The 21,081-nt window shown below is 54.3% G+C and overlaps 10 protein-coding genes and 1 non-coding gene across 11 annotated transcripts; 6 read left to right on the top strand and 5 right to left on the bottom strand.

Annotated features, from left to right (window-relative positions):
• Positions 1–1,592: 1,592 nt before the first annotated feature.
• Positions 1,593–3,062, top strand: BP01DRAFT_396844 (fumarylacetoacetate hydrolase family protein; the record flags this gene model as incomplete). The annotated part of the gene is made up of 3 exons (XM_025578489.1): positions 1,593–1,947; positions 2,022–2,363; positions 2,515–3,062. The coding sequence occupies 3 exons, from the start codon at positions 1,593–1,595 to the stop codon at positions 3,060–3,062; spliced, it is 1,245 nt and encodes a 414-aa protein (XP_025432393.1).
• Positions 3,063–3,065: 3 nt separating this feature from the next.
• On the bottom strand, positions 3,066–4,301 carry BP01DRAFT_15028 (RibD family protein). Its single transcript, XM_025570622.1, has one exon. The coding sequence runs from the start codon at positions 4,080–4,082 to the stop codon at positions 3,201–3,203; it is 882 nt and encodes a 293-aa protein (XP_025432394.1). The 5' UTR covers positions 4,083–4,301; the 3' UTR covers positions 3,066–3,200.
• Positions 4,302–4,342: 41 nt separating this feature from the next.
• On the bottom strand, positions 4,343–6,210 carry fhpA (flavohemoprotein). The gene has a single exon (XM_025578023.1). It carries the CDS (start codon positions 5,739–5,741, stop codon positions 4,485–4,487), a length of 1,257 nt encoding a protein of 418 aa, XP_025432395.1. The 5' UTR covers positions 5,742–6,210; the 3' UTR covers positions 4,343–4,484.
• Positions 6,211–6,808: 598 nt separating this feature from the next.
• Positions 6,809–8,713, top strand: BP01DRAFT_15191 (N-acetylglucosamine-6-phosphate deacetylase). The gene is made up of 2 exons (XM_025570639.1): positions 6,809–7,586; positions 7,654–8,713. Exons 1-2 carry the CDS (start codon positions 7,215–7,217, stop codon positions 8,572–8,574), a joined length of 1,293 nt encoding a protein of 430 aa, XP_025432396.1. The 5' UTR covers positions 6,809–7,214; the 3' UTR covers positions 8,575–8,713.
• Positions 8,539–9,967, bottom strand: BP01DRAFT_15220 (uncharacterized protein). The gene has a single exon (XM_025570640.1). The coding sequence runs from the start codon at positions 9,533–9,535 to the stop codon at positions 8,852–8,854; it is 684 nt and encodes a 227-aa protein (XP_025432397.1). The 5' UTR covers positions 9,536–9,967; the 3' UTR covers positions 8,539–8,851.
• A 434-nt stretch (positions 9,968–10,401) lies between these two features.
• BP01DRAFT_316282 (F-box protein) lies at positions 10,402–11,828 on the top strand (the record flags this gene model as incomplete). The annotated part of the gene is made up of 3 exons (XM_025572580.1): positions 10,402–10,752; positions 10,882–10,885; positions 10,971–11,828. 3 exons carry the CDS (start codon positions 10,402–10,404, stop codon positions 11,792–11,794), a joined length of 1,179 nt encoding a protein of 392 aa, XP_025432398.1. The 3' UTR covers positions 11,795–11,828.
• Positions 11,829–12,036: 208 nt separating this feature from the next.
• Positions 12,037–13,158, top strand: BP01DRAFT_355445 (uncharacterized protein). The gene is made up of 2 exons (XM_025574691.1): positions 12,037–12,245; positions 12,304–13,158. The coding sequence occupies exons 1-2, from the start codon at positions 12,087–12,089 to the stop codon at positions 13,009–13,011; spliced, it is 867 nt and encodes a 288-aa protein (XP_025432399.1). The 5' UTR covers positions 12,037–12,086; the 3' UTR covers positions 13,012–13,158.
• A 191-nt stretch (positions 13,159–13,349) lies between these two features.
• Positions 13,350–13,423, top strand: BP01DRAFT_t109. Its single transcript has one exon. It is a non-coding gene; the product is annotated as a tRNA-Ile (tRNA).
• A 116-nt stretch (positions 13,424–13,539) lies between these two features.
• Positions 13,540–15,202, bottom strand: BP01DRAFT_355446 (class I SAM-dependent methyltransferase). Its single transcript, XM_025574692.1, has 8 exons — positions 15,144–15,202; positions 14,968–15,014; positions 14,846–14,881; positions 14,639–14,757; positions 14,468–14,493; positions 14,355–14,385; positions 13,945–14,299; positions 13,540–13,892 (listed from the first exon to the last, which is right to left on the bottom strand). The coding sequence occupies exons 4-8, from the start codon at positions 14,737–14,739 to the stop codon at positions 13,659–13,661; spliced, it is 747 nt and encodes a 248-aa protein (XP_025432400.1). The 5' UTR covers positions 14,740–14,757; positions 14,846–14,881; positions 14,968–15,014; positions 15,144–15,202; the 3' UTR covers positions 13,540–13,658.
• On the bottom strand, positions 14,984–15,474 carry BP01DRAFT_381476 (uncharacterized protein; the record flags this gene model as incomplete). Its single annotated transcript, XM_025577308.1, has 4 exons — positions 14,984–15,086; positions 15,149–15,202; positions 15,309–15,343; positions 15,415–15,474. The coding sequence occupies 4 exons, from the start codon at positions 15,472–15,474 to the stop codon at positions 14,984–14,986; spliced, it is 252 nt and encodes an 83-aa protein (XP_025432401.1).
• A 3,124-nt stretch (positions 15,475–18,598) lies between these two features.
• Positions 18,599–20,873, top strand: BP01DRAFT_337717 (putative chromosome segregation protein (Pcs1)). The gene is made up of 4 exons (XM_025573294.1): positions 18,599–18,633; positions 18,705–19,829; positions 19,882–20,322; positions 20,376–20,873. Exons 2-4 carry the CDS (start codon positions 18,872–18,874, stop codon positions 20,597–20,599), a joined length of 1,623 nt encoding a protein of 540 aa, XP_025432402.1. The 5' UTR covers positions 18,599–18,633; positions 18,705–18,871; the 3' UTR covers positions 20,600–20,873.
• The last annotated feature ends 208 nt before the right edge of the window (positions 20,874–21,081 follow it).

Consider the following 21,081-nt stretch of genomic DNA (forward strand, 5'->3'; position numbering starts at 1 on the left):
TCCAGCACTCACAAGCTCCGCACACAACCCGTCGGATAAGCATCTCATCCGCCTCAGCCTCCATATCAAACTCAGCTCTTCCGCCCAGGGTGGCATTGGTCGACATAGAAACGCCTTTACCACGCGCGTCCTCCCGGACATAGAGCAGCCGAGGCCCCTCAGGTCCCTTGACTGCATAGAATCGAAGACATGTACCGCGGATCACCAGTCCGAAGGAGTCGAAGTCCTCGAGGAATACGGTGAGCTTGCCGCACGTCTTCTCAATGCCAGGGCCGAGCTTCTGGGCGTGACGCTGCCATGCGGCCTCGTCGGTGCCGGGTTCGCCCTCGATGATGATAGAGGGGTGGAGTCTGGCGGCTTCGGTGATACTGGGGATGGCGGACATGATGTTGAGGTTGTTCTCTGTGAGTGTTTTCTGAGTGACTGAAAGAGAGTGGTTAGATATATTTGCTGATAGTGGTTTGAGGGAAACAGGGACGCTTCTTGAAAAGAAAGATATGTTTGTGGTGAAATGTGATTGGGTGATGAGAGAAAATGACTATTCTTATAGGCTTGTTAGAAAATTATTCTATCTGCGTCTGATCCTGCAAGGTCACGGAAATCTCCCTAGCCATTGTTGTGAGAGGGTATATATTCTTTACACTGTATAACAGCAGTGTTGTTGAATGAGTTCATTGTACGAGTACGAGAAGTTCTTTGGACAAAAGCCAAAGAGATATCTATGAAAGGATCTTCACGTGAGAGTGCAAGGCTTTATACGCATTCATACTGAACTGATCGATTGAAAACATGGGGCAGAAGTCTTTGTTAAAGCTCTAGGGGGTTACGCGCCCTTCTCTAGAGCCTATATGCTTTGTCTATCAGGCTTTGTCGGGACCATTTACTTGATCAAAAGTTCAGTCAGAGCTGGCAGTCGACTAGGCCGGTGTCTATCTCCCTTGTCCTGTGTGGAATAGGCCTACCAGGTACTAGTATTGTCAATACTGCTGCTGCGGATCACCGCCTCCTTCCCACCAGAAAACGTTGCTTCCATTGCGGAGGTTCGGTGCTGTTCGGAAGGGTCTATTCGGAGGACTAAACTCGAATAAGCTGAATCAGCGCTGCATCTTTGCAATCATTCTGCAGCTGCCAAGCTTTGCACTGAGCGGCGTACTACTCATTTTTGGCTATCAGTTCGAGAAGTGTTGGTCTGAACTTACAAAGGCGTCCCTTCGTAATATGAAGCCCGAGAGGCTGGCGGGTTTCCTACTGCGTAAGCCCTAGTTCAGTTACCACACTCCCCAACTGCGACAGCATAGCTTGCTTTCCATTAATCAAGCTTATTTTCCAGAAATTCACACTCCGAACCCACCAAACATATTCAGCAGCATCGATCAAGCTTCCCCGCACAAAGGCACGGAGAAACCAACTAGGGTCATCGGCAAGCGATGTGGAGGAGATACTCGGGATGTGGACCAGCCGCGCAGCGTGGGAATAGCTTCCAACTATACTTATTGCTACTTACTATATCAAGAGCACATGCTCGAGGAAATACCCCAGACTATCAAATTATCAATTCAGCCCCTGTAAGCCCAAATCTAAACCTAACCAAGATGTCCTCCCCCGAGTATAGCCACCACTTCTCCGTCCAGAACCTCCCCTTCGGCATCGCCTCGTCCCGGACCCGGCCCAGCCCGCAATGCGCGACACGCCTCCACAACACCGTCGTCTTTCTGGCTGAGCTGCACGAACACGGCATCTTCAACTCCATCGCGGATCTCCCAACTGGGATCTTCAAGTCCCCAACCCTGAACACCTTCGCCGCCCTCCCACGATCCACCCACACTTCCGTCCGTCACGCCCTCCAGCAGGCCCTGCAGAAGGGCCTAGCGACTCTCCCCGCAGGAAGCACCGCGGATATCACCGAGGTGGAAATGCACCTCCCTGTCTCTATTCCCGCTTATACCGGTACCAATTCCATCCCATCCCATCCCATTCCCATTCCCCACCTCCCCAAGCCCTAACAGACAAAAACAATTCAGACTTCTGCTGCAGCAAAGAACACAACCTCAACGCCGGCCGCGCCATCCTCGGCCGCGAGACCCTCCCGCCCTGCTTCTACCACATCCCGATCGCGTACAACGGCCGCGCCAGCACGATCTGCGTCTCCGGAACGCCCGTGCAGCGCCCGCGGGGCCACTTCGTCGACAAGACCATCACCACGCACAAAGAGGTAGTGTATGCGCCCTCGCGGGCGCTCGACTACGAGCTCGAGCTGGGGATTGTGATTGGGAACCCGGTGCCGGTGGGTCAGCGGCTAAAGGCCCGCGAGGCGGAAGAGGCGGGTCATGTTTTTGGATTGGTTTTGTTGAATGATTGGAGTGGTATGTTCCCCTACTCCTCTCTGGTTTACTTATATGCCGGGGGTGGTTCTCGGAGGTGGTTTGAAGATTAGCCCTTTGGGTTGCTTATCTAGTATACTAGAGGGAGGAAGATCTGGCTAATGAACGAGGCTACGGCTACGGCTACAAACAGCCCGCGACATCCAGGGCCTCGAAATGATCCCCCTCGGCCCACTCAACGGCAAGAACTTCGCGACGACCATCTCGCCCTGGATTGTCACGCTGGACGCACTGGCACCATTCCGCTCCCCGGGCCCCGAGCCGCAGCGCGAGTCCGTCCCGCCGTACCTCCAGGACTCCGGGGATTACGCGTACGATGTGCAGCTGCGGGTCGAGTTGGAACACACGGCAAACAAATCCGTGCTGGGGGAGACCAACGCCAACGAGCTGTATTGGAGTCTGGGGCAAATGTGCGCGCATCTGACGAGCACCGGGTGCGGGCTGCAGACCGGGGAGGTGCTGGGGACAGGAACGGTGAGCGGGGCGGCGGAGGGGGAGTATGGGAGTCTGTTGGAGGTGACAAAGGGGGGCACGGTGGCGAAGAAGTTGGGAGACGGGACCGAAAGGCGGTTTCTGGAAGATGGGGATGTGGTGACTTTGACGGGGTGGGCGGGCGATGGGGTGGGGTTCGGGGAGTGCAGGGGGCAGATTTTGGCTGCGGAGGAGGAAGGATGGAGATAGGTACTAAATAGATTAGATTAGATTAGATTTAAGAATGTTGTATGCATGTTCCACCCCATGCATGGGTAAGGTAGCTACAGTATGAACCCTGGGGGGAAAATTGCACACCTCGGACCAGATGCTGTACATACTACTTACTCACTCACTGACCCCCTCCCCAAACCGTCCACAAAGCACCACATCCTCCCCAAACGGATACCACTTCACCCCCCTTAATCTTCCCACAGCAAGCCCCGCTCTCGTCCGCGGCGGACACACCACCACCCCACCCTGTCCCAACCACGTCGGCGCAATCGTAACAATCACCGAACTCACCATCCCCTGATACTGTGGCTGCAACAACGAATTAATCACACTGCCGCCCCCCTCAACCATCACACTCCTGATCCCTTCCTCCCGCCGCAACAACCCCAGCAACTGCCTCCAATCAAACTCCTTCCTCATCGTCCCAACCTCCCCCACCACTTTGACGTTGACGCAAGGCAATGCAATAAACCTGCCCCCGACCCCTTCCAACACCTCCTTTTGACTCTGTGCCGGCTCCACCCCCTCCGCAATCACCACAAACGGCGCCCGCCCGCGCCCCTGCCTCACCAGCTCCAGGATCTTCGCATCCGCACCGAACCGCCAGCGTGCGCAGGGGTCCACGATAATCGGCTGCGGTTGACCCTCCAGTCCCTGACCTCCATACCCCCCGACCCCGGCGATCCTGCAGTTCAGGCCCGGGTCGTCGGCGATGGCGGTGCCGACGCCGATGAGGATCGCGTCGTGGCGCGAGCGGAGGTAGTGCGTCATGGCTTTGGATTGCGGGCCAGAGAGAATCGTGCGCGTGCCGGGAGCCAGGGCGAGGGAGGAGTCGAGGGAGGTGGCGAAGGTTAGGGTTGTGAAGGGGAGGAGGTCGCTACTATGGTCATCATCTTTCGAGGGGTTGTTTGATTGGATAGGTGGGGGGAGATGCGGTTCGAGGAATTGGCGGTCGGTGAGAGGGAGGGTGAGAGTGTCGCTTGGGGGTGAGCTCATGGTTTGTTCAGTTGATGTGGTGGATTGGTGGTGCGGTGGAGAGAATTGAGGTTGAATTGCGTGCGCTTGGTGTTTTGTTTATGTGGTGGTGAAATATTTTGCGGGGAAAAGAGACTGATAAGGTATCATCATCGTTCATGTATGTATGCCTGAGGCTACAATGGTCAGAGTCTGAGGCATCAAAGCGCCCCCCCACTTGACGGGAGACGATCCTGTTTTTACCCCTCACCGGCAATTGTGGGCTTGAACTCTTGGCGAAGGCTTAGAATATAAGTATATTTCTAATTGAATGAATCTGAGAGGAGTATCTAGGCTAATATGCTATCTAACAAACAAAAAAATACAAAATGCGATCGTAATCCGTAACCCCGGAGCGAATGATCTAGAAGATCTATACAAAACTCAAGCAGGAATACCACCAGTGCCGAACAGCTCCATCTTGATGCGATCCTCCGCAACACCTGCCGCCGCCAGCTTCCGCTTCACGTCCAGCATGAACGCACTGGGCCCGCAGATGTAGTACCGGGCGGTCGCATCATCCAAATACAAATCCTTCTGCTTGTCCAGCTGGTCCACGTCCAAGCGACCCGCAATGTCGTAGTCCTCGCCCTGCTTCTCCTCTGCGCTCGGAAGGCTGGTGAAGAACAGCGCGTGCAGGTTGGGCACCTTGGCCGCCAGCTCCTTGATCTGCGGGCGGAAGGCGCGCGCTGCCGAGGTGCGCGCGCCGTGCACGTAGGTGATCTTGCGCTGGGTCTGGGCCTCGGGGCCGTCCAGGAGCGTGTTGAGGATGGAGGTGAGCGGGGTCAGCCCGACTCCGGCAGCCAGAAGCACGATCGGGCTGCTGCTCTGCTTCTCCTCGTCCGACAGGAAGAAATCACCGAAGGGGTGCGAGACGCGCACAACGTCGCCCTCCTTCTTCAGGTCGTGCAGGATGTTGGAGACGTAGCCCGGGTGGCGCTGGGCCGCGGGGTCGGTGGGTGCAAGGCCGGCCTCTTTCTTGACGCTAATGCGGTAGTACTCGGGCACGGGCTTGTCGCTGAGCGAGTACTGGCGGCTCTGGGCGTACTTGAGCTCGTCCACGAAGACTTCGACGGAGATGTATTGTCCGGGGCGGAAGGCGGGAAGAGGCTTGCCATCGACAGGCTCCAGGTAGAAGGAAGTGATTTCGGACGACTCAGGCACCTTCTTGGCGATGCGGAAGTCGCGGAAGTCGGTCCAGCCATCTGCCTCCTTGTAAAGGTCCGCTTCGCGGTTGATCATGATATCGGCCAGCTGCCAGTAGGCGGCACCCCAAGCATCGAGGATCTCCGGCGTCAGGGCATCGCCGAGGACTTCGCCCATGGCTTCGAGAAGGAACTTGCCGACGATCTTGTAGTGTTCCGGGCGGATGTAGAGAGAGGCATGCTTGTGGCAAATCAGCTCGACAGCGGGGCTCAGCGCACCCAGGTTGTCAATGTTGGAGGCATAGGCGAAGAGCGCGCCGGCGAGAGCGGCGGGCTGGTGGCCATTGACCTGGTTGGCCGTGTTGAAGACGTTGTTGAGCTCCGGGTGTGCGGTCAGCATGTTCTTGTAGAAGACGGTCGTGATGGTCTTGCCATGGATCTTCAGAACAGGCACAGTGGCCTTGATGATGGCAATCTGCTCTTGCGTGAGGCCCATGATGTAAGTATGTCTGGGGTATGTGTTTGAAGACGCTTATTGATGGAAGAGATTGGATCTGAGACAATGCACGAAAGAAAACACGGCGATGCGCGATTCCACGGGTGTATTTATATGCGACTGAGCCACCAATTGCTGTAGGAGGTCGGAGTGTGGGTATGCATGATGTGGCGGACGAACTTTTTTTCAGAAGTTGACATCTCCGCGGAGAAGCTGGAGAAACCCAGCTCGTCCCTGGCCCAACTTGTTCCCAAATCGAATCACAATCCCGACAATGTTAAGCCGAACGGTCGAACGGTCCATTCTCGGCGCTGGTTCATAAAATGCATACATGACTACACTGTATAAACATGCGTCGCAGGATTGGCCCTTCAACCTGTGGCTTGCAGTTTTAAGTCGGTGTCGCTCATAGTGTCTAAGATGTCTTTCGCAATGTCAATTACAATACGTCTTGATTTTAAGACCATATTCCTCTCAGGAACGGCCATACGAAAGCCATATGGCTTGTGTATGGAACGACTGGCCAACAGTCACGAGGGCAATTAATTCTTATACGAAGGAGGATCAGCCCACCTCTGGCCGCTGTGGCCGACCGGGCGTTTTAGGACGGACTCACGGAGGGGATGACGAAGCCCGAGTCTCGGCCGTGAGAGGTGTTTAAAGAATAGTCTAGTAGTCTACAGCAGTCTTAAACCATGGACTGTTGGGCATGGCACGAGTGGCTGGGTCATAATTAAGTTACTGGTTGGAAAAAAACTAGATCGCGAGGCAAAGGAAGGACAGCGGCTTTTGCGGACATTGCGGATTGAACGGATAGCATCTGCATAATAGTTATGCTCGTGTTGTGCACTGGTTACTCATCTATATCAGCTGAGGTGACGGTGACATTAGGCTATCCATACTAACCCAATGCGGAATTTCCCACTGGCTGCCACTGTAACAGACTGTAAGTTTACACAGTGTAACATCATCGACAGTGACCTCATCTTGTACTTCGGGGGTTCATGATGATGCTGTTGGAATGCTTCACGGCAAGTCAAGAGTCATTCAGAAGCACTCATTGACGCATCAGCTGTCCTGCACAGGATTGTCTTTCCGGTCCAATCCTCCAAGGCCAACCATTGTCCTTGCTTGTCGTGGCAAGACTATGAGTAAAGCAAGATGACTACCACCAACTCTATTCCGCCGATGTCACCTACGCTTTACAACGTGACGTTTCGGGTGTTCCTGTCCTCTTGCCCCTCCACGCTGTTCCCAAAGCCATTGTCTACTGGAGAATGTCACCGTCCGGTTTGGGTTCCCTTTTCAATGTAGCCTCGCTCGACTGCGACTCTAAATCTATTTACTATGCCATCTCGCCCTGCCCGCTTCTGCTCTTTTCTTCTACTCCTTGCTGCGAGATCTGACCGACCTCGACCTTACTAGCAGTTTGACACGGATCTATACTCCGGAACTCCCGCCTCTTCTATCAATATGCCGGGAAAAACCGCCCCTGAACGTCGTATCACCAAACTCACCAACTGTCGCATTGTGAAAGGCGACAAACTGATCAAAGAGGACGTTTGGATTGATTCACTATCTGGAAAGATCCTCAAAGATCAGGAAGCATTTTACGACTTTCACATCGCGCCGGATGAGATCATCGATCTCGGCGGGCGCATCGTCGCCCCGGGACTGATCGACGTGCAGCTCAACGGCGCGCAGGGCTTCGATTTCTCGGTGCCCCAGCCCACCACCGAGGAGTATGAGAGGGGACTGCGCATGGTGAACAAGGGTCTTGCGCGCATGGGGGTGACTTCATATCTCCCTACCGTGGTGAGCTCCACGCCGGACGTCTACCACAAGGTCTGTCTATCCTCTGTTGGTCCGCTCCGTAACAATTTGGGTTACTGACGTCACGCTTGTATCCCAGGTGTTGCCTTCGTTAGGTCCCACAGGAGAAAGCAGCCTCCCTCAAGACGGCGCAGAGTCCCTGGGCGCCCACGTGGAGGGCCCCTTCATCAGCCCCGGCCGCAACGGCATCCACAAACCCGAAGTGCTGCGCGCGGCCCAGAACCTGGAAGAGATCGTCGAATGCTACGGCTCAGACAGCCTGATGGGACCCAACCAAACCGTCCGCATGATCACCGCGGCACCCGAGGTCGGCGACATGCTGCACCAGATCCCGTCGCTCACCTCCAAGAACATCATCTACTCGATCGGTCACTCCGACGCAACCTACGAGCAGGCGCTGGCCGCCACCCAGAAAGGAGCGACGATGATCACGCATTTATTCAACGCCATGCGCCCATTCTACCACCGCAACCCGGGGGTTTTCGGTCTGTTCGGCCAGACAGATCGACCGCGTCCCTTCTACGGCGTCATCGCCGACGGCATCCACCTGCACCCGACCTCCATCCGCATCGCCTACAACGCCCACCCGGCCGGGCTGGTCCTCGTTACGGACGCGATGCGGCTGTGCGGGCTGCCGGACGGGGTGTATGACTGGACCAACGGGGATCGCATCGTGAAGACGGGCGCCCGACTGACGCTCGAGGGCTCGGACAAGATCGCGGGCAGCTCCGCCACACTGATTGAGTGCGTCAACAATTTCCGGCGGTGGTCTGGCGCCTCGACCGCCGAGGCGTTGAATGCAGCCACGGCCACCCCGGCCCGTCTTTTGGGGCTGGAGGGCGTCAAGGGCTCGCTGAGCAAGGGCGCGGACGCAGACTTGATTGTGCTGGATGATGAGGAGGATCCCTTCTCCGGTCCGACATTGGTGATCCGTCAGGTCTGGAAGCGGGGCGTGAAGGTTTTTGACACTGAAGATGATGTTACTCGTTTGAAGGCTTGATCTTTTGCGGAACTTGCCTTGTTGCGTGATGGTAGATGATGGCTAGATCATCAGACCAGCGAACTTGATGGCTAGAGGCTGGACTGTAGCTTGCCGCGGTGACTCTGTGATACTATACAAATCTGCTCTTGTTCGGTGTTGATTGGTGCAAGATTATACAGCATATCAGAATAGATGCGAACGAGATAGAAAGACTGTTTTCTTGCTGTCCATGATAGAAGCACATTCTGCTTTTATCATCTTCCTCGCGTCGGGAAAACCGTTCAGCCCGCTTCTACTAGCTTGCTTGTTGATCTTCAGCCCCCATGCACTGCTCCAAGCGCCGGAGAAGCTGTAGAGCGGTAGTATCAGTATGGATTCGCTGTTGATAGAAGGTTTGAAGTTTAAGCAAGCCATCCAAAGCGTCCGTAATCGTTACCGGTGCAACGGGATCTGTTCCGGCCTCTCCCCCTGCGTCTGCTTCTTCTTCTCCCTGTTCCTGATTGGCAGCCTGTTCCGGAGCCCTGCTATCAGGATCACCCCTAGCATTGGCATCGCTCGCTTTTCCCCGGCGCGGCCGACTTTTAACACCCCACCGAGCCTGGAACCGATAAAGCCATCCGTAACTGAACGAAGGCACCATCCCAACCTTCTCAGGATATATATAAGGCCAAAGCTGCACAGCCTTGGCTCGTATCGCCGCGACAGAGAAGGTCCCCGATTGTCGGGCCTCTTGAATCCATCCTGACAGGGCGGTTTCGAGCTCCGGCCAGTGTTCTGTTCGCTGGCGTTTCGCGCCGCGACGATGTGCAGGCAGATCATCGAGATGTGCGTACCGTGACGAAAGGATTTCCGATACGGATGCCGTAGCGAGTGGCCAATTATATGTGGCCTCAAACCAGCTCTGGAGGCTTACGTTGGTCGCTGAAGGGTCCAGCTGCCTCTGAGTCTGTTCGTTTGTGATCGCGAGGCGTTTGGGCATTTCGCTAATTGGTGAGGATGATATGAATACTGCCAATGAGAACCTCGATATGACTTCGTCTTATAACTTTTGTTGTGATGCGAAAAGGAGGGATTCTGTAAACGGAGGGGATGTCGTGTTTTTGACGAGTTCGTTATTTGGAGGTGGAGTTATTGCAAATTGGCACGAGTAGCTTGACGTAGACTGGGACCCGCGTTACAAACAGTGCTCGGAACAATGAGATTCCCATTACAACGAGCTTGCTACCTACGGCTCCAACCTGCTATACAAACCTTTTTATGTCTGCCTTATTAGAAACTTCTTGGGTTGAAGCCTTGTCACTATATGTTAGCTCGTTATACTGGGATCAATGTTGGGCTAGGAAGATAATAGGTATAATACTACCGATAAGTAATTCAAGGTGAATAAAAGTGATGTGACTGGTCACATCATCCTTAGTCGCTATTATCAGTTGCATCTCAGGTTCCGGCTTTTACCACCGAACCCTTTACTCTATCGAATAGATCAGTCCGCTGTTATCAACCCCGGTAATGTGTCTTGCGCCTGAGGCGGCAATCCGAGCTAGATAGCCTGTGACTTCAAACAGGAGCTGTACTATAAAACACACTAGCAGTATATTGTCCAAGCCCAGCAACGGGCAATTCTGCAATGGTATGCCTCTCAGCAGACCCCACACAAACGAGGCTTCACAAGGCTGTGGTGATCGACCTTCGCACCCAGACACTAAGGAAGGGCCAGATCTCTTCTGGCCCGCCGCCCCCAAACCCCCCGAGCCGCCTCATAAATATATACTCCTCCAGCGATGCCATACCGAGCGTGCACTTCTTCAATCTCATCAACCTGTCATCTAATCCTCATCGTTTAAAATGCCCCTTCTCAAACTACCACCAGAAGTTCTCCAACTCATCATAACCCAACTTCCCTCACAAGCCTCCCTCGCGACCCTAGCGCGAGTATGCCGACACCTCGAATCGCTCGTCGACCCGATCCTCTACCGCACCATCTACCTGCGCAACCACGATGATACGTGCCTAATTCGTGCACTCGAGTCTCGCCCGGAACGGGCGCAGCACCCCCGCGAGCTACAGATCCACTACCACTACGTCGACGTGCCTAACCAGACAGAGTACTACCCGCTGCTGGTGGAGAGTCTTCTGCCGACCCTCAGCCGGCTGGTCAACCTCAAACGGCTGACCGTCAAGGGGCTGCTGTACGATGTGATCCGAGACGGGGTCGACGAGCCGGATCTCGGCAATGCGGAAAGATTCGACACCTACGCGATGGAGTGGTTCCGCTTTTTTGAGCGCGCCGCGGAGTCGGGGTCGAATATTTTGCCCGCTTTGGAGTCTTGTCCGTTCCCCGTTACCCACCCTCTCTTTTCTTCTCAGCGACCCTACTGAGAGAAACAGTGGACAGTGCTAATAACCCAAAGCAGGCCGCATGATCATGGACGATGTACCGTACGACCCCGAGCGGCGAACAGAGCTCTGGAGCTTCGACTCCCGGAGCTCCGTCGTAGTGCATCCCCACCTGAAGGAGCTCAGCCTGGTCGGGGCGGTGGTCGACGGTCTGGGTCCTGACCTAGAGTACGAGCCGCGCTCGACCCCGCTGGAAAGTCTCACGCTGCTCTGCTGCGATGTCTCCGCGGCTGGGATGGGCCAGCTGTTGAGCGTCCCCAAAGCCCTGAAGCATCTCACCTGGAAGGGTGTTCCAGCGGTAAATCCCCCGGACTTTTGGCCGGCTGACCGGATGAGCTACATCCAGATGATCCGCACCCAGGCTGATTCGCTGGTCAGTCTGGATCTGGATCTCTGGGCGCCCATTCATCAGCATCCACCATTGGATCTGCGCGCCTTGCGCTGTCTGCGGCAGCTTACGGTTGATCCAAACGTATTCCGCCGCGCGGACGTGAGCGCGCAAGAGTGTGTGCTTCCCGGGAGCTTACAGAAACTGGTGCTGAGGGCGTACCGGGAGTATAGCTTGCCAGATCTGGGGCCGTTGGCTCTGGTGTATGGCTGGGTGTCGTCGGGAGCGCTGCCGAGTCTGGGGTGTGTCACGGTCCAGTCGGCCCGGTTCCAAGCAGAAAAGATCCTCGGTGCTGTGTTTAGGGATGGCGGATCATTTGAGGATGCGTTTCGATCGATTGGGGTGCAGCTGGAGTATGAGCGGGTCCGGCCCAGTGTGGAGGAAGAGCATTTCGCTTTCGACTGCCCATGTTGCGCGTGGGCGTTGCGATGGAACAATGGGTTGGACTGGTGAGTTGATGAGTCTATGCGATGCAGATATAGCCATAATGAGTCAACATGCAGACATGAGTAAAAAAAGTTCAATATGAGTCGGATCAAAAATGGAGCCACCAAAGGTACGGCATCGTCATCACCAACTGGCGGGCCCACCTGAGCGTCATCCGGCCCTCGGCGTCCACATCTGGAAGCCGAGGCCCCTAGATAAGGCGGCTGGCTGTCCTCGTCGCATCTTGGATAAGTACATACAACAGTGTACACAACTTTTCTCAAACCCGGATCGAATAGAGCCACAAGGAACGATCAAAATGTCTCGATTATCCCCCTCCCTCAAAGCACTCATCAACTCCCCCGCGTCACGCCCACACCCCCTCCCAGCCCCGCGCAACATCGAATCCGTGTACGCGAAGATCCAACAAAGCGCGCAAGCAAATGGCCTGTCGCAGCCCTCATGGCTTGCTCTATCGGTACCTTAACCCTTCCCAACAAAAGCTTTTTCACACCCTCAATCTAACCACCATCCAGACAGCAACAACCATCACCATGAACTCCCCGGACTCCCTACCCATCCTCTACCAGCTAGCCACCACCTCCGCCCCCAACCCAATCTCCCCCCCCTCGGAAGCACAATCCATCCAAACCGCCGAACTCATCCGCGAAACTGCCCTAAAATGCATCAGCTTCAACGGCATCCCCCGCACGATCAACAGCCTCAACGCCTTCCGCGCCTCGTTGCCCGCCAGCATCACCGCCTCCCTCTCCATCACGCCCACCCGCGAACCCAATCCCGAAAACATCACGGACATCCACTCCCGCGGCTGCGCCCTCTGGGACTCCATCTACCGGCCCTTCGAGACCAGACTTTACGACAAGCTGGCCGCCGCCCACCCGGACCTTCCCGTGCACATCCTGAATATGAACTACGGGGCGCTGCTGGCGGATCCGCCATCCGGCCAGAAATTGGTGGGGCGGGTGTTGACCTCGTTGGTGGCTGTTGCGTGTCTACGCGCGCAGACGGGCGTGGCGCCCCAGCTCGTGTCGCATGTGTTTGGGCTCCGGAAGGCGGTGGAGGATGGGTCGTGGAGGGAGGATTGTCTGGAGAAGGGGGAGGTGGAGTGGTTGGCGAGCGAGGAGGGGTGTGCTTGGGTGTTGGAGAGTGTGGATGAGATTGTCAAGGCTATTGGTGGCGGGGAGGCGAGTTTTGCTGCTGCGGGTAGAGAAGGGAAGTTGTAGGTTGTGGGCTGTGTCTGTGGTATGTTGAACACAAGGGTTGTGGTCAAGTAGAGGGGGTTGTATATACTGTGGTAGAAGGGTGTTTTGTACAGTACAGCAGTTGTATATCCGGCTTAGAGAGATATATGTATAGGCCTTGCATAGTGGTACTAGTAAGTTGCGTGGTAGATCTACGTCTGTGGGTTGTGATATATTATAAAGTAGTGCCGGGGTGAATACTGTCTGGAAAGGACCCAGGAGCCTGGTGTTTGCCTCGTACTCTCCGCTATATATTCACCCTCTTTGTATGTGCTGTTTTGATTTATAATTACAATAGTGAGAAAAGCAAACATCAACTGGGTCCCATAGCTCAGTTGGTTAGAGCGTAACGCTAATAACGTTAAAGTCGAGGGTTCGAGCCCCTCTGGGACCATCTTTTTATCTACCTGCGACATCTTTTTGGACTGTACATACCACGAACAACATCGCGTGCGTGACTCTAAATCCAATTGGTTGTGAACGGAGAGAGCCCTTGGTCCTCCGCATGTTTGCCAAAGAAGTCATTCATTCTCATTAATAGCTAGCGCTAAGTCGTCACAAACGGAACACATCCAAATCATAAACCTGGGTATCCTATTACCAGAACAGCAGCTGGCCTCACAACGGTGTCATTCCGGCTTCTGCCCGTACACAATATGGACCTTGGTGTAGAGATGCAAATTCGGGTCGCGGAGCTCGTTCTTTATCCCCGCGACGAACACCTCGATCTCGGACCTCTGCCACCCCATCACCCGCGTGAACAGCGCATAGCAGTAAGGGCCCATGGCCTCGAGCATGTTGACCTGGTGGAACTTGCCCAGGTCCTTCATCTTCGGGTCCTTGGCCCACGGGCCTTGAGGGAGCTTTTACACTCGTTAGCGAACGCATGCCTCCCCACATGTATAAGTATCATACCTTGTAGATCTCCTCCCGTACATTCACAAATCCCGCTTTCTCCATTTTGTCCTTCCATCCGTGCACGGTCCGCATATCCTTTCCGTACTTCGAAGCGCAGTCGTGCATGAACTTAACCCCTTCCAGCAGGGTCGTGGCCTTGAGATGCGTCCCGTCGTCCGAATAGGTGTTGACCTCCATCGAGGCAATCTCAAACCAGCCGCGCGGCCGGAGATTCTCGAGCGCTTGTGCCATTAGCCGGTCGACGTCGCGGATGCAGCCCTCCAGCTCGCGACCGTGGATGTAGTCAAACGGTTTGCTGTACGACCAGGGTTGTTCAAAGTCGTCAATCTCGAAGCGGCAATTCGGCGGGACCCTGCGATGATGACGAGTTAGTCCTGCGAGCGGAGAATCAACCAGAGAGAATTTACCATGACGGTTGAATGGGACTAAGGTCGTTGCCTGAATGATCCGCGCACAAGCCATAGTCAGCCATATCTCTTCTGCGATTGTTTGTCTGCCAGCCGGGGCATGCGGTCATTACCGATAACTTCAGATCCAGTATGCTGACTGCCAGGAATGCGAACACATCAGCCGTTTTGTTCACCACCCTTCGTGTCCCCGGAATATGCTCTTCCCAAAGATCCGTGAAAGCGCCCCCCGCCCCTGCAACCTTCTATCCACCCGCGGTATAGGTGGGATGGCGTCCACTTACTCCGCAAAGTCTATTGCCCATATCCCCGTCCCGGTGCCGATATCCAGAACGCGAGCGGGGTTCTTGATGGGCGCACGGTGCAATTCGCCTTTCAGCAGCATGCTATAAATATGATGACTCTGTTCACACGCGACCGATCAATATCCATGTTTTGTGTCCGATGATCCACCATCTCATTCCCTTTGCGCCGACGGTGTGTGTACTAACCAAGTCGAGTCGATCTTGCTCTTGTTCGTCATTGGGCTGCGGCTTGCATCAGTATGGAAATGCGATCTGAGGACGAGTTTCGTTGCCCAGGCTTGGAATCGCAAGAAAGGGGCGTCTCATACTAATACATATTCACCCTCATGGTAGGAATGATATCTGCGACCGTTCTGAGGGCGAGGCGAAATTGGTCAGAGATGAGGATGCGGCAATCGGGTTCGGGAAACCTAGAAATACCTCATAGCTGGAAAGTGTCAGCTCGTACTCGGGTGAAAACATAATAAAAACAATTTCTCAGATACATACGCATAATTCATAGCACTCGAGGCGAGACTGGAAGTATAACTGGCATCATCCAGCCTGCTGGTTTTCAAAAAATATTAGTATCGATGCTGAAAGGCGGCGCAGTGGTCCAGCGCGAAACCGCGGAACGGCGGACGTCAGAATCGCGGGCTGGCAAACTTACGAGTCGGGATAAGTGGAGTCGTTGTCATCGAAGTCCTGACATTCACCAGCGGGTTAGATGGCCGGAACTGGGAGGTAGATGGTTAAGGTTTAGCGTAGTGACTGACATCAGGTTCAATGATGCTGTCATCATCTTCGTGCGGCGAAGGAGTTCTGTCGGCGCACATTTTGAAGAGTAGAGAAAAGGAGTGAAACAAGTGAGGAAGTGAAGAAGTGAGGTGGTGGTGGTGGTGGGTAAGACGAGAGAATTAATGAATAGCGGTGGCCAGGAGTGAACCACCACCACGGGCAAAGCGTTGGTATCGATTTTCCCCACCAGTCCAACTGCAACCCAAGATTTGAGCAAAGCGGCGGAGAAGAAGAAAGAGGATGTAATTGTATGCAATAGAATTCCAGAAGAATAAAGGGGGGGCCCGTTGGGACTCTCCTAAGTTAGTTAAGTTAGTTAAGCATAAAATAGTAATTGACAGATGCTACGTCGCAAAGAAGAATAAAAAAAACAAGAATGGCACTTTTCGGAGTAGTAGGAACTCCGATATTTAAGCCAGTTCTGAAGAAGCAGCGGAGGACGGTAGAAAATCAAGAATATTCGGATCAGAAGCCATAAGACACACACAAAGACAAGAAAGATTCACGAACTAGATACTATCACAGTAATCATAAATATAATACTGTAATAAGGGGTTAAGGAATCGATTGGGCCGAGGGAGAAAGGAGGACAGACGTGCATGCAGCCAAACCTTGAAAAGACTGAAGAAACGACAAGAGTTATGCGGGTACAACTGTTGAGATCCCAGTAGTAGCAACTGGCTGGGCCCAAGAAGGATTCCGTACAGCTAGTGCCAACTTCTCAAGTACGGTGTAGACGGTGATGGTGCGGTGGTGGAGAGGTAGCGGTCGCTTACGGGATGCTACTGCCGCCAAAGGATGGATCGTGGTGTTTATCTTGGGTGTGTTGTCTGGAGGCAAGTTGGGACTTTGGAACTGTGCAGGGATTAGACTACTTACCTACATGGTACACAGTCTTGAGTTGGAGGTCTGAGTCTGAGTTCGAGAATTGATGACAGCACGAGATACACTCGGCCTATCAGATCCATTTTGCTGACTACTCACTCAACATCTTTGCGAGTGCAATGATCCATCATTCTTCAGCAACCGAGAGGAACGAGCAGAGATGCATGCACCAATGCACGCGGTCTGCGAGTGTCTTCGCCAAATAACGAGGTTCTCAGTGCAACCAATGGGGCCGAGTCCCTCCAAGACATGCTGGCTAGTGTCTATTCCGTACTGTCTAGCCTAACAGTAATTCGTTTGAACGGCCCACAGGGCAGTCTCGGCTCTGATTTCACCAGCCTATGAACCCACGATGTATACGCTGCAGGAATACCTTTGCATGGATCAATTGGGTTATATATCCCGTCGTGCGCTCTGACAGTGACATGCTTTCGTACTTTGTGAAAAGAGTTTCTTAGGGATGGTATGATGTGATCTCTCTCTCTTGAGACCATTTAAGAATTCGAATCAGAGCCAGACATCCCCGCGGCCCCTGCTGGACACCGGTAGTGGGTCTAAAACCCCTTCCTAGTTGCCTACTGTACTTCATACTCTCTCCGCTCGTCGATCCCCCCAAGGCCAGTTATACTTTGAGCCTACTAATCATGACTTTCAATGGTGCTCGACCGTGGCTGTTTTACATCTACCCAGCGCAACACTTCCGTGCTCAAATGCTGTCAAGCCCGATGACCTAGACTTACCACGGCAAAGGTGCGACCATGTCACTTTCTCCCCCAGTTCGTGCGAAAAGCGGCAACACATAGCACTTGCAGGAGAAGGCATGATCGACCAGAAGATCTGGTAGGGCGTCGTCAACCAGCATGACCAGACCTGCCTAGGCACACCGAGTAAGCAGATACTGACTGAACATAACTTGGAGTATAAGCTCAATTGCACAGTTCGTGTACTGCGACGCCCCACCTACCACCCATGCTTTATCCTCTTCCGCTTCCATACAGTACATCTAGACTCTATAGTAGATGCAGTTCTTACCATCTCCGAAGCAAGACATACAAGCAACTTAGAGTTTACCCCAGAGCCAAGCATAAGCCCTCCCCTCATAAAGGATGCCGTAGGTAGCAGTCAGTGCACACACGCCGCCGTCAGAGCCAAGTAGACCATAAACCTACACTCCCAACCGACCTGACACTTATCAAATCACAGAACCCCGGACAAACCACTGCCCATCTCTCTGGGTTCCAAACTCGACCAAGCCCTCCCTCCTGATCAGAACAACCAACAAACCAGAGAGTCCGGTAGCAGTAAGTAGCAGCTCCCAAGCCCAAGTGGTAAACTTAAGGTAAATAGTAGAGGTACCCTCACCTCGTTTCCCACCGCAGATACATTATTACACCGTTCGCTAGTAGTCCAGCCGCCTCGCAGTTGGCTCCGAAAGGGCCTCGGTTCGACCTACCATAAACGGGCTGCCAATTTCCTACTACGTAGAGACCGGGTGAGTCGACTCTGTGCGTCTGAACGCAGCTCCTAGACAAGACTATGCGCCCCGGCTGGCGGTGGTAAGTGATTGGGTTATCGAGTTCGAATCTGGAGGCCCAAGCGATCCCGTGCCCGTGTGGAGTGGTACTACCTCTACCGATTGCCAGTGCGTATTCCCTACTGATTGCGCCGTACTCAGGGTCTCGCAAGACCTCCGTCCCAGGCTTTGATTCCCGAAAAGGCTAACGGTCGATGGGTTGTCCGCTCGCTCCCTCGAATCGAGGTCCTGCAGGTGATTGGGGATATTTCGTGTTGCTTCTTCCGGGACTATGGGGTGGGGCGGGTAGTTAATGGCTGTGGCCATTAGGATGAGAATGTAAAGATGGGAATAGGATTAAAGCGAGTCCATGTGGTTGACGGATTGGTAATTCATTGGGAAAGATTTCATTGTGGGTGGTGATTATGGAGTGTTCATTACTTGTGACCTAGTTTATCATCATTTTGAAAGAGGTGATACCATCGCAGGCTTTTTGTGCGCTGACGGCGTGGAGAGTATTGAAGTTAGGTTCTCGTCTGCAGCACACAGTATATACACCACGCACAAGACAATGCAACGGTTCTGCTATTACATTTGATGGTCAGGCCGTGGTAATTGTAAGTAGTCAGTGTCCAAGTCAACCGAGCAAGCAAAACAATCCAATGCGGGCGGTACAAACGGTGCAAACAACCGCCGGAGCCTCACAACTTTCTGCCGCCCTGACGCGCTCTAGCAACCCAGTCTAGCAAATAGTCAGATTATCGTTGCGAGTGTGATTTATCTAGCCAATTCATTACTTGTAGGTGCTCCAGATGAGCCTGAACATGTGGGATATTCGATCTGGAGTCTGGTTGCTGATCTCACCGGTAGAATCACCCTCAACCCCCCAACCACCGCCGCCGTTGCTGGGCTTAGTTGTTTATCCGCCGCGCTTTGTACCCCCGAAAGTCGCGTCCATCCAGCGCAGCATAGTATCGAAACCGCATTGCGCATCACCCGTCCACCCTCTCTTAACCAGACTATATATACCGAACACAATGCCCAAGCGAAAGGCAGCAGCGGCGCTATCCAGCCTAGCAGGTTCCGACGACGAGAGCATAATCCAGCCTGGCGGCGACCGACGCGAGGGCGCGCGCCCAGCCAAGAAACCCCGGGGGCGGCCGCGGTCGAAATCCACCGAACTGAGGGCTTCGCCACAGATGAGACGGGAGTCCACAACCCAGGTAGCAACACAGGAGGCCACAGAGGGGCCCGGGAAGAAGAGCGGGCGGAGGGGCAGGCCGAAGGGCAGCAGGAATTCGGTGCAGGCGGCTCCCTCGCAGGACGAACCAGACCACAAGGACTGGTCCCGGGCCACCGAGGCTGCAGACGAACCTGAAGCCCTGGCTCAGCCGGCGGAGGAGTCGACCGCTGTCTCGAACGATGAGCTGGCCGAGGCACAAAACCCACCCCCCAAACCCTCGAAGCGCGGCAAGTTGTCGAAGTCGGCGAAGACGGGGTCAGGAGCGGGAGGTGCGCGGTCGCGCGGCAAGACGGCTGAGAAGCAGGTCGTAGCGGATGGTGGATTTGAATATACCCCCTCGAGCAAGCGACGTCAACGTTCACCGCGAAATGAAAGCGAAGCACCTCCGCGGAAGACGCGAGTGAAGGAGAAGGCCGGGGTGAAGGATACGCAGGATCTGTCGGAGGTGGAGGATGATGTGCCAGAGGAGGCAGCGGAGGAGGTTGATGAGACGGTGCTGCAAGACGCTCCGAATGAGGCTCGGTCGCGCTCGGCCTCGCCGGCAAAGCGCAGACAGTCCCTGCGGGATGCGCGAGTGTCTCCCTCCAAACCGCGGACTAGTGATGAGCCCGAGTTGCGACGGAAGATCGGCGAGTTGACGAAGAAATGTGATACGCTGGAGAGTCGCTATCGGACTCTCAAGGAGATCGGCATAGTCGAGGCGAATGCGAATATGGAGAAACTACGGAATCAATGCGAGTCAATGACCGCCGGTGCGTATGCCAGATTTTGCACATATAGGGAGAGTCGACTGACGCGAAACAGTCTCGGACAAGATGATTGCCGCCTTGAAAACCGAATTAGAGGCTCAGAAGGTTCTTGGCCAGCAAAGCCGGAAACTACAGAAACAGTTGCAAAACCGAGACGAGGAAGTCGCTCAGCTCAAGGCCCAAGCTGAGGAGACGGAAAGCCAACTCTCTTCTGCCCAGAACGAAGTCAAAGCGTTGCAGACGAAACTTTCTGCCGCCCGTAATACTGCTGCAAGTCTAGAGAGCGCGGCGGCGACTATGAAGGTCCCTGGCAGCGCCATCAAAGGAGGCTCCAACCGCGCTACCGCTGCGGCGAGTGCGGAAGCTGCGCAGGCAGCTCAGTATGCACAGTTGAAAGAAGACCTCTATAGTGATCTCACTGGGTTGATCATACGTGATATCAAGAAGCGTCAATCGGACATACTATACGATTGCATCCAGACTGGTAGTAACGGAAGTAAGTATACATACATGGTCTACTCTGCTACTTGCTTGCGCTAACCGACACAGCTCTTCACTTCAAATTGGTTGTCCCTCATGTATCATCCACCAACTACGAGTCGGCCGAGTTCCAGTACATCCCTCTGCTGGACGATAAACGCGACCGAGACCTGATTGACATTCTCCCGGAATATCTGACGGTGGATATCACATTTGCACGTCAACAAGCATCTAAGTTCTATACTCGTGTGATTGATGCATTGACGAAGCGGAGGAGTACTGCTGCCAGCTGATAGCCCTGGAGGCCACGCACGGCGCGTAATAAATCATTTGTGGAATTTATGTGGGGCTGTTTGAGGGCGACCGTCGGCGCAGACCTGGCCGAGTCGTCGGGGGGAGGTAGAGTCCGGTCGGCATTGGATATTTTCTTGCTTGTTAAGAAGTTTTGGCTTCTATACCAACATGCGAGTCTTTTTTTGGTGGGGGGGGCTTTGGGGTTTGTTGGGTTTGTTGAATGATCTTGTGTAGCATGAGTGCCACCTTTATCAAGTCCCTTGTCAAACTGTGCACAATTGAAAGTAATGGTATGATTTCGGGCTGGAAGCCGGAGGCGAAGACGGGGGGGGAAGAGGGGGCAGGCAGACCGCGGCAGGCCACGGACGGGGCGGGATTGCGGGAGACGATGCAGTGGGCACTGGGTACCCCTCGGGGTCAGCAGTTCTCCGTACAAAGCAGGGTCTCGCAACCTCGCCAAATTTCCCCTCCAACCACAGCT

Source organism: Aspergillus saccharolyticus, assembly GCF_003184585.1.
Source record: "Aspergillus saccharolyticus JOP 1030-1 unplaced genomic scaffold BP01scaffold_10, whole genome shotgun sequence".
Taxonomy (NCBI): domain Eukaryota; kingdom Fungi; phylum Ascomycota; class Eurotiomycetes; order Eurotiales; family Aspergillaceae; genus Aspergillus; species Aspergillus saccharolyticus.